This window comes from Leiobunum rupestre, chromosome 8 (assembly GCF_980474605.1).
Source record: "Leiobunum rupestre chromosome 8, qqLeiRupe1.1.hap1, whole genome shotgun sequence".
Classification (NCBI taxonomy): Eukaryota; Metazoa; Arthropoda; class Arachnida; order Opiliones; family Sclerosomatidae; genus Leiobunum; species Leiobunum rupestre.
The window spans coordinates 3,047,678-3,063,228 of record NC_143391.1 but is presented as its reverse complement, the minus strand read 5'-3'; the positions used below and the strand labels follow the sequence as shown (position 1 = coordinate 3,063,228).

Below are 15,551 nucleotides of genomic sequence, written 5' to 3'. Positions count from 1 at the left end.
GTAGTTTTTGGATGATTGTTTTGTTTTTTTTTAGGAAGTTTGGGCGGTATTATTGAATTTGGTAATTTTGTATATTTTTTTAATTTTGAGCGGGTTTGGTGGTTTTTGGACGATTGTTTTGTTTTTGTTTTAGGAATTTTGGGCGGTATTATTGAATTTGGTAATTTTGTATCGTTTTTTTTTAAATTTTGAGCGGGTTTGGTAGTTTTTGGATGATTGTTTTGTTTTTTTAGGAAGTTTGGGCGGTATTATTGAATTTGGTAATTTTGTATCTTTTTTTAATTTTGAGCGGGTTTGGTGGTTTTTGGACGATTGTTTTGTTTTTTATTAGGAAGTTTGGGCGGTATTATTGAATTTGGTAATTTTGTATCGTTTTTTTTTTAATTTTGAGCGGGTTTGGTGGTTTTTGGATGATTGTTTTGTTTTTTTTTAGGAAGTTTGGGCGGTATTATTGAATTTGGTTATTTTGTATCGTTTTTTTTAATTTTGAGAGGGTTTGGTGGTTTTTGGAAAACTTCACTTTCATTTCTCAATATTTTTTTAATAAAAAGTGGTATTTTACCAGGGTGGTTTAAACAAGTCTGAATGGTTCTTGCCAACCCTGCCAGTACAACGCCATATTTGTTTGTGAGTATTGACTCTTGAAAGTTGAAATTTTGCATTTGCCTAGGCAACGGATTCCAGATACCAGATAACCTAGTGGCCAAAATTGTCGACCTAAAATGCCAGGAAATAATTTCCCATGCATCGCACGGTGTTTTATAACAAGGTAGGCAGAGCCACACAATGGAAGACGCAAAAACGTACTACGCAGATTAATAGTCCTAGTCGAAAATGTAGGATGTTTATTATATATATACTGATTCCTAAGTGAGATCGGCGGCTTTTTCGACCGTTATTTTGAATTATCGACTAAAGTCTATTGCTACGCCCCCTTTGATTATTTATCCTCGTCGTTATTCGTAAATTTGACTTCATAAATAATAATACTTGCATTTGAATATATTTTCTGTATCGTTTGCTTATATTTTGATAAGTTTATTTAAGAAAAAACCGTTCATATGACTTTTTAATTTGTCTGTAGCAGACGCTAAATCATAGGCGCAAACTAGGAGAAGCTAGCGCCGTTACGCCACCTAGACTCGATTCGGTCGCGAATACGATGGCGCGCGCCCCACCACGTGCTCTAGCAAAAAGATATATCGCGCGCACGAGTCTTTATAATAACGTAGGCAACGCCTTTACCCACCGACAAAGCCACGCAACGGAAGACGCAAAAACTAACTATATAGACTTTAGAGAAATACTGAAGAGCGCGCGCCCACCGCGTGCTTTTTAGCTAAAAGAAATATCCCTTGCACGGGCCTTTATCATAACGTAGGCAACGACATTTTAATATATTTGAACGCGATGAATAGTGTTGTGAGGGGGGGGGGGGAGCGGCACCTGCTACAGTCATACAAGATTATGACGTCACCACTAATCGTGGGCCTCAAAATCGTTCGGAATTTCGGAAGAAGGAAAAACAGAATCTGTTCGGGGCTGACCGCATAAATCATCGCTGCCTCCAGAAACAAGAAAGCGATCTGTAAAAAAGAAAAGAATTAAGCAGAAGTTTATAAAGAAAATATTTTTTCGAGCTCTCGGAAGCAGAGCGTTTTACCATCTCTTCGATATTTGTCACCTAAACTCTTTTTTTTATTATTATTACTTTTTTTTCTTGGCCCTGGCGGGAAAAGGGGGGCTAAATGTAATGATTAAACAAGACATCCAGCCTAATAGTTCATAGATCGTTCGCCGCGCTCCGAAAAAATATCGAGATTAAATTTCGATTTGGCACGTTTTGATTCGACGCTGAAATATTGCGCTTCTGATTATTCGCTCTATTCCGCAGCTACCGATAGGGAAGACGCCGCGAAACTGATAAAACGGGACCCGCGAAGGAAAGTGAAAAATTAACTCCGCGATAGTCAGACTGGAGCGATCTCGCCACTGTCGGCAGTGACTATTTTTACGCGCTATGCAACACAGTCGGCCGATTTACGTCCTTTCGTAGCTATATTTATGCCAATTACGGATATTTAGTACAGATATGATTAGACTTTCTATTTTGGGTAATGGTGTTATGCGAGGGTTATATGTAAACAAACATATTTACCGAAGTAGAACTTTGATAACTTTGAGTACCCAAATTAGACCGGTGAACAAATCAGTGGCGTTGGCAGGATTTTGGTTCATAGGGGGGGGGGGGTAGACAATTGAAAAAGAATTACTAATAAAGGGAATATAACCTCAGATATTTGGTGTTTGCAACTCAGGCCGCTCTTGCCTTTGGCTTTAAAAATGTTTGGCGCTACTGTACTGGGAAATTTTAAAGATTGAAGGGGTCTTCCATAAAGATTGATTTGCAGGAAATATACACTTTTAAAGACCATTTAATTTTAAGTATTAAAAATTTAAGAAAATAATGTAAATTAAATGTTTTTATTAAAAAAAGCATTAAATTAAATTGAAAAAACATACGTATTTCGGAAAAATTTTATATTGCTGAATCTGAAGAACACTATTTGATTGAAAATAGGATTTTATTCTAACATTTAGCTGAACGTTTCGTCATTAATAGTATTTAAATTTTAAAAACTATTTTAGCACAAATCCGCAAAGGTATTTAATTTTGATATCAAAATCTCAATGCATTATTTTTAGTTTCCTTTTAACACGCTTCCATCCTAACTCTAAAGCGTTTGAATTATATTTTAAATTATCAATTCCCTATTGTCCAAATTAATTATTTTCGAATATATCCGGTATGCTATCGCTACGCCCTCTAGAGTTGTAAGTCGAAAAATGACCCAGGCCTTTTTCCGGAAAATGTTCCGTATTTTTCCGAAAAAAATAAAAAAAGTTGATATTCTATGATTAGTCTAATATATTGTTTGCAAATTTAAATAAAGCGGCAAATTCACCTCACTTTTTCGAATCTAAAAGTGAAACTAAACCTCTAGACTCTAGACTAGTTTAAACTGATTAACAATGTAACATTATTAATGTTTTGTAGTATGTTTACTGATATTAGACATTTTATATCAATAAAAAGTTAAAAACATTAAAAACCCTTAAAAAGTAATTTATATATCAATTTTTTATTTTTCCGATTTGCGGACAATTTTCAACTCTAATGCCCTCTTTCGGTTACCACCGAAAACTAGATAAGTAAAGCGTATTAGCAGACGCTATTAGCGTTTTTTACACTATTTTGTGGAAGAAGAGCGTGGCACCACAGCGCCACCTAGACTCGTTAGTTATCGATAATTTCAAATAACGGTCGAAAAATCCGAGGGGAAGATCACTTTTTTACAGGGTGTCCTAATGACCATGATTTAAAATTTAATAATGATTTAATCATTTTTAATCTTTGTACTAGAGTCTGACGCCGCCGCGGTTCACGCCGCCACGCCGGTTTTTCCCATATTTTCGGCGCTACCGCCGATAGAGGATTTTTTCGGCGCGCCAACCCGCCGCCAACGTTTCTTCGGCGCGACGCCGTACTATTTTCCTATTTTCGAAAAAAATCCAAGGGCTCTTACTCTAGTCATTATAATTATTGTTCAATGAATGAATTCTAGCAGAAATTCTATGAAAGAGTACCCGTTTGTTATTCCGATTTCTATGTATTAATAGATCTGGGATTTCTAGTATTGTTTCGTTCTGAGGGAAATTATATTCTTTCTTGTCACCTGGCAAATATGATTTTTTAGTACCTGATTTTTATTTTGCTTTGAAAAATATAAGATATATGTTATTTCTGTATTTCTTTTCAAATAAAGAAATATATTTTAGTATCTGGTCTCCCTTGGTGTATTTACTGTATTATATGTTATTTACATTGTTTGTGGGCCTTTTTACTGATTTCGCTGCAATGGTGGATACAGAAAAACTCAAAGGGGCGTTAAATGACATTTTGAGATATGAGTGTAATAACATAAAATCAAATCACATGCAAATCTTATACGTCAATGGAACATGGGAATGATTGGATTAATCCGCGAAAAACCCTTTTGAACATGGGATTAAGTCGTGAAAAACCCTTTTGAACATGGGAATAATGGGATTAATCCGTGAAAAATCCTTTTAAACATGGGATTAATCCGTGAAAAACCCTTTTAAACATGGGATTAATCCGTGAAAAACCCTTTTGAACATGGGATTAATCCGTGAGAAGTCTTTGGAACATGGGAATGATGGGATTAATCCGTGAAAAACCCTTTTGAACATGGGATTAAACCGTGAAAAGCCCTTTTGTACATGGGATTAATCCGTGAAAAACACTTTTGAACATGGGATTAATCCGTGAAAAGCCCTTTTGAACATGGGATTAATCCGTGAAAAGCCCTTTTGTACATGGGATTAATCCGTGAAAAACACTTTTGAACATGGGATTAATCCGCGAAAAGCCCTTTTGAACATGGGATTAATCCGTGAAAAGCCCTTTTGAACATGGGATTAATCCGTGAAAAACTCTTTGGAACATGGGATTAATCCGCGAAAAGCCCTTTTGAACATGGGATTAATCCGTGAAAAACCCTTTTGAACATGGGATTAATCCGTGAAAAACTCTTTTGAACATGGGATTAATCCGTGAAAAACCGTTTTGAACATGGGATTAATCCGTGAAAAACCCTTTTCAACATGGGATTAATCCGTGAAAAACTCTTTGGAACATGGGAATGATGGGATTAATCCGTGAAAAGCCCTTTTGAACATGGGATTAATCCGTGAAAAACCGTTTTGAACATGGGATTAATCCGTGAAAAACTCTTTTGAACATGGGATTAATCCGTGAAAAACCGTTTTGAACATGGGATTAATCCGTGAAAAACCCTTTTGAACATGGGATTAATCCGTGAAAAACCATTTGGACATGGGATTAATCCGTGAAAAACTCTTTGGAACATGGGAATGATGGGATTAATCCGTGAAAAGCCCTTTTGAACATGGGATTAATCCGTGAAAAACTCTTTTGAACATGGGATTAATCCGTGAGAAACCCTTTTGAACATGGGATTAATCCGTGAAAAACCCTTTTGAACATGGGATTAATCCGTGAAAAACTCTTTTGAACATGGGATTAATCCGTGAAAAACCGTTTTGAACATGGGATTAATCCGTGAAAAACTCTTTGGAACATGGGAATGATGGGATTAATCCGAGGGGCAGTTCACTCCTTAGTAGAGTGCAGAAATAATCAAGGTTAAAAATTTAATTTGATTAAATTTAATACAGCCAAAGCTACAGACATCAAATTTAATCAGATTTAATCAACCAAGAGTGCAGATTTAATCATGGGAGTGAACTGCCCCTCGGATTAATCCGTGAAAAACGTTTTGGAACATGGGAATGATGGGATTAATCCGTGAAAAACTCTTTTGAACATGGGATTAATCCGTGAAAAACCCTTTTGAACATGGGATTAATCCGTGAAAAACTCTTTTGAACATGGGATTAATCCGTGAAAAACCGTTTTGAACATGGGATTAATCCGTGAAAAACCCTTTTCAACATGGGATTAATCCGTGAAAAACTCTTTGGAACATGGGAATGATGGGATTAATCCGTGAAAAGCCCTTTTGAACATGGGATTAATCCGTGAAAAACCGTTTTGAACATGGGATTAATCCGTGAAAAACTCTTTTGAACATGGGATTAATCCGTGAAAAACCGTTTTGAACATGGGATTAATCCGTGAAAAACCCTTTTGAACATGGGATTAATCCGTGAAAAACTCTTTTGAACATGGGATTAATCCGTGAAAAACCGTTTTGAACATGGGATTAATCCGTGAAAAACTCTTTTGAACATGGGATTAATCCGTGAAAAACCGTTTTGAACATGGGATTAATCCGTGAAAAACCCTTTTGAACATGGGATTAATCCGTGAAAAACTCTTTTGAACATGGGATTAATCCGTGAAAAACCATTTGGACATGGGATTAATCCGTGAAAAACTCTTTGGAACATGGGAATGATGGGATTAATCCGTGAAAAGCCCTTTTGAACATGGGATTAATCCGTGAAAAACTCTTTTGAACATGGGATTAATCCGTGAGAAACCCTTTTGAACATGGGATTAATCCGTGAAAAACCCTTTTGAACATGGGATTAATCCGTGAAAAACCGTTTTGAACATGGGATTAATCCGTGAAAAACTCTTTGGAACATGGGAATGATGGGATTAATCCGAGGGGCAGTTCACTCCTTAGTAGAGTGCAGAAATAATCAAGGTTAAAAATTTAATTTGATTAAATTTAATACAGCCAAAGCTACAGATATGAAATTTAATCGGATTAAATTTAATACAGCCAAAGCTACAGATATGAAATTTAATCGGATTAAATTTAATATAGCCAAAGCTACAGACATCAAATTTAATCAGATTTAATCAACCAAGAGTGCAGATTTAATCATGGGAGTGAACTGCCCCTCGGATTAATCCGTGAAAAACGTTTTGGAACATGGGAATGATGGGATTAATCCGTGAAAAACTCTTTGGAACATGGGAATGATGGGATTAATCCGTGAAAAACCATTTGGACATGGGATTAATCCGTGAAAAACTCTTTTGAACATGGGATTAATCCGTGAAAAACTCTTTTGAACATGGGATTAATCCGTGAAAAACTCTTTTGAACATGGGATTAATCCGTGAAAAACCGTTTTGAACATGGGATTAATCCGTGAAAAACCATTTTGAACATGGGATTAATCCGTGAAAAACTCTTTTGAACATGGGATTAATCCGTGAAAAACCATTTTGAACATGGGATTAATCCGTGAAAAACCATTTTGAACATGGGATTAATCCGTGAAAAACTCTTTTGAACATGGGATTAATCCGTGAAAAACCGTTTTGAACATAGGATTAATCCGTGAAAAACTTTTTTGAACATGGGATTAATCCGTGAAAAACCGTTTTGAACATGGGATTAATCCTTGAAAAGCCCTTTTGAACATGGGATTAATCCATGAAAAACTCTTTTGAACGTGGGATTAATCCGTGAAAAACCCTTTTGAACATGAGATTAATCCGTGAAAAACCCTTGTGAACATGGGATTAATCCGTGAAAAACTCTTTTGAACATGGGATTAATCCGTGAAAAACCGTTTTGAACATGGGATTAATCCGTGAAAAACTCTTTGGAACATGGGAATGATGGGATTAATCCGAGGGGCAGTTCACTCCTTATTAGAGTGAAGAAATAATCAAGGTTAAAAATTTAATTGGATTAAATTTAATACAGCCAAAGCTACAGATATGAAATTTAATCGGATTAAATTTAATATAGCCAAAGCTACAGACATCAAATTTAATCAGATTTAATCAACCAAGAATGCAGATTTAATCATGGGAGTGAACTGCCCCTCGGATTAATCCGTGAAAAACGTTTTGGAACATGGGAATGATGGGATTAATCCGTGAAAAACCCTTCGGGAGAGATTTTGAATATACTTAAGAATTTTAAGGTTTTGAAATGGACCAAAATGATTGGGAGCTTTGCATACGGAAGCAATTTCCGCCGCCAGAGGTCGCGTTGCCACCCGCCACTGCCCCCTATTATACCCCTGCTAATTAACCCTATCTCTATAGAAATATGGGTAGGCCTAAGAAAATAAAACAAAACAAAAACCAGAAAGCCCATGTGTTTTGTTTTCTAACCGAGGTGCGGTGAAAATATCTGAAGATTCTCTATAAATGGTCACTTCCGCCCACGAGTGTCGTATCGCCCCGGAAGATAAAAATCAACTTCCGATATCGAAAGCTATATCCTCGTTTACGACTTGACCGCGGCTAGACGATCGCCGATCTGCTAGCGATAAATAAAAAGATAAAACTACCGACAAGATAGGGATTCTGATGCCCGCAAGTCTGAAGACGAGGGAGAGAGAGAGATTTAGGCCAGTCAATGGGGCACCTGCTCCGTTTTGTCAAGGGACAAAATTCATTTCCCGAAAATCTGGGAAAAACGCGACCCGACCATAATTCCGCTTCATAAAAAGGAGAGGAACCATGCACGCTTGAAATTTCGCTCGCGGGGAAAAAAGGACCGTTAAAATTTTCACGGGTTGCTTCGACAACGGATGATGGCGATTCTCGCGGGACAGTCGCTTTTGCTCCGGAAGTTGGAGATAGGCGACCCCGGGCACCGAAGGAGGGGGGTTCTTGGCGTGTCCGCCGATGAGACGACGGGATCATGTCCGAGGAGAGGCATCATCTAGAGCGAAAGATGACGCGGTGGGTGGATGTGACGGAGAGAGGAGTTGGGACTGAGGGCTGGGGGTTCTACGAGAGGGGGGTTCTACGAGAGGGGGGGAAACGAAGATCTTGGAGCGGAACTTCGAGAGAAAGTTTTCGGGAAGGGGGGTGTCCCGTTGAGATCCCTGGAACCACCCTCGGCGGCGTCTCATTGGACAAGAGGAAGATTTCGGCAGCTACCCCCTCTCGCTCTCTCGCGGCTCCATCCTCGGAGTCAATTCCGACTAGTTGACTCTTATTTTCTTTCATTGTCAATTCACAAACCTCTCCGAAAGAACGTCTTCGATCTGTTCGTCCCGTCGCTCTAATTAAGAAACTGACGATAGAAATACTTTAACTTTTTCCCGTCAATAACGGCCGCGTATCGACGAGGAACTTTAAGAGTGTCTCGATTTATAAGAAATATAGATCATTTAAGAACATTTTGAATAGCATTCGAACGTGGAATATGCCAATTTGCAGCGGTGCCAGCATGAGCGGCGTCAAGGAAGAACAAGAACAGTTGTTGCTGAGCTACACCCCTTCTCCGTCATCTTCCGACTCGATCCAACTCTCCAGGATGTCCGATACGGGGACTCTGACGCTGTCCGCTTGCCGGCCTTCTTTCTCCGACTTGGACACGGACGCGTACGCCACCGAAGAGACGCAACGACAGAGGCAAGAGTTGTATTTGGGAATGTACAGTCAACCTCAACAACAGAACGCGTTCTACGGCGGAGGCGGCAACTGTCATTACCCGATGAGCGCCTTGACGCCTCCGACCCCGTCTTCGCAATCGACCCCGGAAAGGACGCCCAGCCAGCAGCGGAGGAAGAGTCGGAGCGGCGCGGCTGGGGCCGGCAAACGGGATCCCGGCGCGGAGTTCGGCGGCGCGACCTCCAGGGTCAACTGCTTGACCTCGGCGTCCCCGAACCGGGCGCGAAAACGCCCCTTTCAACAGAGCTACGAGGAGATACAGAACCAGCGCGTGCTGGCCAACGTCCGCGAGAGGCAGCGGACTCAGAGCCTCAACGAAGCCTTCGCCTCGCTGCGCAAGATCATCCCCACTCTGCCCTCGGACAAGCTCAGCAAGATACAGACTTTGAAATTAGCGTCCAGGTACATCGATTTCTTGTACCAGGTGCTGAACAGCGAGGAGGAGCCCGATTCCAAACTGAGCACCTCCTGCAGTTACGTGGCCCACGAGAGACTCAGCTACGCCTTCTCCGTTTGGAGGATGGAGGGCGCCTGGTCTGGACAGTGTCCGCAGTCGGAATAGGCATTCGCTATTACGTTGACAACCCTATTGGTGAGTTGATTTCCGTTTAATTTCATAAATCTAATCGAGTTATCTTAAGTAGCTTAGATTTACGTAAAAATTTCGAAAAATTCAAATCGTGATTTCTAAAGGCTGACTCTACAGTATGTCTTTTTATTTGAAGTTGGCTTCATTTATAGCTCCTGCGCCACGCAACCAGCCAACTTCCAGTGAAAAGGCAGAATAAACCGAACAACTATGTAGTCGGCCTTCAATCTTTTTTATTAATTCGGGTGCCCTATTCTGTAACAATTAATATTTCCATCTCGATCAAGCCCAATGAGAATTGAACGAAGTCGGTACAAATTACAAGGTCTAGTGTAACTTTGGCGGGCCCGGGTTCGACTCTTCTCCCAAGTTCCTCCCTGAAAACATAGTTATTTCTTGCAATAACGTCTCTCTCGAGACCCGGAATTATTATTTTATTGAGGCCCGCGGGCTCGCTGTCAATGCCTCTACCACGTCGAGTTTCAGTTCGACATTGGTGTAACTATTCTCGAATTTCGATATCGATGTCTGGCAAGTATAAGAAGGAAAACTCGAATTCGAAATCGAAATATCAGAAATATTCGTTAAAAAACTGCATATCGAAATCAAAATCTCGGAAATAGTCGATTGAACACTGGATTTCAAAAACTAAATCTCTGAAATAATCGATCGAAAACGGGATTTCAAAAATGAAATCTCGGAAATATTCGATCGAAAACGGGATTTCAAAAACGAAATTTCACGAGAATTCGATCGAAAACGGGATTTCAAAAACGAAATTTCACGAGAATTCGATCGAAAACGGGATTTCAAAAACGAAATTTCACGAGAATTCGATCGAAAACGGGATTTCAAAAACGAAATTTCACGAGAATTCGATCGAAAACTGGATTTTTAAATCGAAATCTCGCGAGAATTTGATCGTAAACTGGATTTTTAAATCGAAATCTCGCGAGTTTTGGATCGATTGTCTAGAACGAAGGGCCCAAGTGACTCTGCCATTGAGTGTTCCGACCATCGATTAGAGATGGTTTAGAGCCAAAGCGTGTCATCGCGAAAGTCGTCTATATTTTTTCTGCCAAAAAAAGGCGAGCGTCTTCCATCCGCATTAGTAACAATTCTAATAATACAATCTAATAAGGGGCATCTTTATGACCGTCTCGTAATATCTATGTCTATAAATAACCCGGGGAAACAAGTTGACGACAAGAGTCATTTATTAAGCGAAGGGGCCCTTTCGATGACCCCGCGTAAGTAAGAGGGGGCCCACTAATAATGGAGATGCCCCCTTCAAACAGCAGCGGCTAAGGGCACTTATTGGGTTGGCACTCCAAACATCTCCCCGACATTGCTTTGTTATGATTGGTCCCCCGGTAACCCGAGAACGAAATCGTCACGCTGACGGACCCCTCTCTGGTACCATTTTACACGTACGCAATCCGAAACTACGCAATCAAATGTCCTTTGACGCTTTTTTTTGGGTTATCTGCCCCCTTCTCTTCCCAGCGCGAGCCAAAGAATACAAATAAAAGTAACTACACTAATAAAGAGGTTAAAAAGCTAAAATAGTCTACCCAGAAGTATAAATATATATTTTACAACAGTTCGGAAGATAAAATAATTACGCTTCCTAAAAACTTGTTGAGGTTAACAGTAATAGTTAGTGAAGGGAACTGTTGGCTCGCATGCAGGGCTACCCTCCTACGCGTTGTAACCTGGCCACCTGAATTCATGGCTTTAAAAGTCGCTTGATGACTTAGGCCTATGGTGGTGCCTTGGGTATTAGCCTAGCTGATTATTATTATTATTAAATAAATGAGAAACACGAGTCATATAGTGATGACCTCACTACCGGTCGCCATCTTAAAACAAAACTACGGTTGCTAGGGCAACAAAGTCCGACAAACTAAATCGAAAAATCGTCTTCTAAAACGCGTAGATAGCTCCAATCACCCTTGCTTCTAATACACCTGGTGGCAGAGATTGTGAAATTCGTTAATTCGAAATTACATAATTACTAAAACGCACAAATACGTAACATTCCCAGATCGTTTAAAGTCCCCTCTCAATCGAGCAGTATCAAAAAACCTCAAAATAGACTTAATTTAAATTGATTCTTAAAAGTCAAAGTATATTTATGGCACGGGAATATTTCGCAGTTCTACAGCTACTTCGTAAACTACTCTCCACGCTAGCCAAATGGAACCGCATCAGACTTGACTTCTCTATTGTGTTGGGGGTGACTCGCTGAGGGTAAGATTCCCCCAGCTGTCCACCCGAAATCTCGAATCTGACAAGGACAGACAACCGTTTTGGGGGGATGACGGAATAGAAGACTTTTTTTACTACTAAAGGGGGTTACCATACGCAGTCTAGTAACTCTAGTTTACTCCTAGTCTGGACACTTCACTAGTCACAATGGAGGGCCGTAAAAAATATCTTTGCAATTGGAGTGGGCTAACTTTCGCTATCTGGACAACGGGCCGGTGCCGCCTCCGCCCGACAGATCTGTCTATTTTCATCGCGCCCTTTTTTAGGCTTTCACGATTTCAAATTCTAAATGGCCGTATCAACACAGCCATTATTTAGCTTGTAATACTGCCGTCGAACATTCAAACCACGTTGACACTTTTACGAGCTTTTTTTTTGTGTTGACTTTCTTGACCCCTTCTTAGAGAGATCGCGACCCTTGAACTGCGAAAAGTAAGCCTATTTTACCAAAACGACAGAAGCATGAAGGGCTTGCCACCACCCTCCTAGCTCCTACGCGTTGTAACCCAGCCAACTGAATTATTGGCTTAAAAAAGTCGCTAGATGACTTGGGCCTAAGGTGGTGCCTTGGGTATTAGCCTAGCTGATTATTATTATTGAAATCCTTTTCGTAGGATTCGGCTGCCCCATATTTCTAGGATAATATTAGCATTTCCCGTGGTAAAACAAATTAAATTTCTAGGGGGCGTTAATTATCTAATTAATATGAGAAAATGAAAGCGCCATCTAGTTTCTAATCCCTCATAACATAAGTATGCCCTAGAGGTATTTTATTTAATGAATCTTGTTCACCGTATATAAAGTTAAAGGCGTCACTTCCATCTCCGTGAAGAAAAACGCGTCATCAACTTTATTTCACGTGGGTTTCTATTAACTTGTGACAATTAATCCGCGACAACCAAGTCGCGGATGTTTACGGCGTGTTTTACTTTATATTACTTCATCTAACGCTTTGAAATGTAAATATTACACTCATTTTAGATATTTACTTATATAAAATTATACTTTCCCGATGTAATAGCTTTAGAAAGTTAGTTTATGATGTATTTAGCCCCGAACTATTTTTTCTTCTGAAAAATCAGCGGGAGTCTGTGAAGGTACAAGTTTCAAGAAAATAACATTAGAAGGATTTATACTTTTCTCGTAAGAAATATGTTATATACTTTTGATATTATTCAGGACTTGAATTATTCTAAATTAATTAATTAAAAACAAAACCTTAAATATACAAAATTTTCACTTTTGGGGCTTATAAGGAGGCTTGGCGATGAAATTGTCGAGTTATCCCGCAGCGATTCGTATCTCGCGGTGAGGCCGCCTCCATCGCGACATCTATGGACGGAAAAAGAAAAGAATCACTACGCGTAATTCCTCCGCGCCCTATAGATAAAATGTTAAAATACAATTATGAGATTTTAATAATTAATTCAATTATTCAGAAGACTAAAGTAGAATAATAATATTAAAAGTAAATCTTGTAAAACTATAATCCCAAAATTCTCAAAACTGAGGACACGGCGTATAATCAGTCTACAATGCATGGCCCGATAGCCGTGATCGTATAGTGGTTAGTACCTTGCGTTGTGGCCGCAATAACCCAGGTTCGAATCCTGGTCACGGCAGGCCATTATTTTTTTTTCGCTTTCTATCGCTAATTTAACACAGCCATGTATTTTATCTCTGAAGATATTTCACTTACCATTTTATTATCATTTTCCACAGATATACTCTTTAAATAACGAAGTTGGCAGCCAGTCTCTGCGCCATGATGGGCTCTGGAACGATCCTTCAAGGTTTCAACTGATTAGCAAACCTTCTAGTGCCTTATTAATTTTTACCATCGTCCCAAAATAGACTATTTATACTATTATCATGGTTATTCTACTTCTAACCATGCTATTACCTGACTGATACTGGAAGGAGTTAAATTAATTGTGATAACCGCGACGTGCTGGATTAAAGAAAAAATGTTCCTTAATTTTTGTACTACTGAAGTGCCAAATTGTACAAAGACTACACACGCATTGTATTGTATGAAAAAACTGATTTATTTAACTTATGAATTTTGACGCACCCTGGTCATTCAACGAGGGAAGAAAAAAAATATTTTTAATATCTAAATCGATCTAATGATGAACTATTAAATTCTTTTGAAAAATTTTATTATTACGTGTAAATTAAAAAATAAAAAGTTGGACTTCGGAAATTGTAAGTCGAATTTTTAAACGTCTGTTTTATTTCGATTCTTTTATAAAATGAATTTTTGCCAAAGATGTTTTTTTTACATTGTTCCTAATGATTTAATAAAAATAATGTATTTTTGAAACACGAAAATTTCATTATGCCAAAACTACAAAATTTTTAATGAAACTTTAAAAGAGTGGAGGCGCCGGGCATCGATCCCGGTACCTCTCGCATGCTAAGCGAGCGCTCTACCATCTGAGCTACGCCCCCGACGTTCCATCATGGCTTAAAAAGTAAATTTCAATATACTCTATGTAGAATAGGTTACGCCATAAAAGCCAAGATAAAAGCTAAAGGGGCTGTTTGGCGTAAGCGCTAGCATATATAGACCGTGTAGTGGTAAATGGTGGTACTTCGGTATTAATGTTTTCTTATGTCACTAGCTTTTATAAGGAAAAAAAGAGGGCGCTTGAATCGCGAGAAACCTCGGATTTCAAAGCTCGCGGGAGAATCGCGCGTGCCTAAAGAATAAACTTGGTCTTGTGACGCATTTTAATTGAATATTTTTATTTTTATTGAATATTTTTTATTTTAATTTAATTTTTATATTTTAATTTAATATTTTTTATTTTAATTTAATATTTTTTATTGTAATTTAATATTTTTTATTTTAATTTAATATTTTTTATTTTATTTTAATTTAATATTTTTTATTTTAATTTAATATTTTTTATTTTAATTTAATATTTTTTATTTTAATTTAATATTTTTTATTTTATTTTAATTTAATATTTTTTATTTTATTTTAATTTAATATTTTTTATTTTAATTTAATATTTTTTATTTTAATTTAATATTTTTTATTTTAATTTAATATTTTTTATTTTAATTTAATATTTTTTATTTTAATTTAATATTTTTTATTTTAGATTAATATTTTTAATTTTATTTATTATTTTTATCTTTAATGATCTTTTATATTCATTGATTTTTTTACTTAATATTTTTAGGGCATTTTAAAATTATTGTTAAGTATACTTTACGCGTACTATAAAATTAAGATTAGTCTTAATTTAATTATTTATTTTAATGTGGCTTACTTTGAAATTTGAATTAATGCAGATTTTTATTTTAAATAATTTATTTATTGTTTAAAAAATAAATGTACTTAGCTCGGCTAATCATGGACAGTAAATTAAGAGGACAGGTTTTCGATCCCCTTCCACAGTGCATTTTATTTGTCCCCGCGTTTCAATCAGCTCGAGAGACTCCGAGGGAGTCTTGCAAGGTCGTTTGTACCACGTGATCTTAAATTTTCAAAATGGCAATCTAATGCGGTTGATATTGTTACGTAATTTTTTGCGCTTTATATTTTACTATTTTTTAATTTTGGTTTTTTAATTCAATAAAAACTATCAACTGATATTTAGTATATCATATTTAATCTATAAAAACGTGAAAAAATACCTTTTGGCGTAAAAATGTACTTCGTGTTTATCT

General features: G+C 37.7%; 1 protein-coding gene and 2 non-coding genes across 3 annotated transcripts; 2 read left to right on the top strand and 1 right to left on the bottom strand.

The window, feature by feature from the left end:
- The first annotated feature begins 8,579 nt into the window (after nucleotides 1-8,579).
- LOC149931681 (uncharacterized) lies at nucleotides 8,580-14,022 on the top strand. The gene is made up of 2 exons (XM_090156011.1): nucleotides 8,580-9,599; nucleotides 13,590-14,022. Exon 1 carries the CDS (start codon nucleotides 8,760-8,762, stop codon nucleotides 9,567-9,569), a length of 810 nt encoding a protein of 269 aa, XP_090012137.1. The 5' UTR covers nucleotides 8,580-8,759; the 3' UTR covers nucleotides 9,570-9,599; nucleotides 13,590-14,022.
- TRNAH-GUG (transfer RNA histidin (anticodon GUG)) lies at nucleotides 13,418-13,489 on the top strand. Its single transcript has one exon. It is a non-coding gene; the product is annotated as a tRNA-His (tRNA).
- A 226-nt stretch (nucleotides 14,023-14,248) lies between the features above and the next one.
- TRNAA-AGC (transfer RNA alanine (anticodon AGC)) lies at nucleotides 14,249-14,321 on the bottom strand. The gene has a single exon. It is a non-coding gene; the product is annotated as a tRNA-Ala (tRNA).
- Between the last annotated feature and the right edge of the window lie 1,230 nt (nucleotides 14,322-15,551).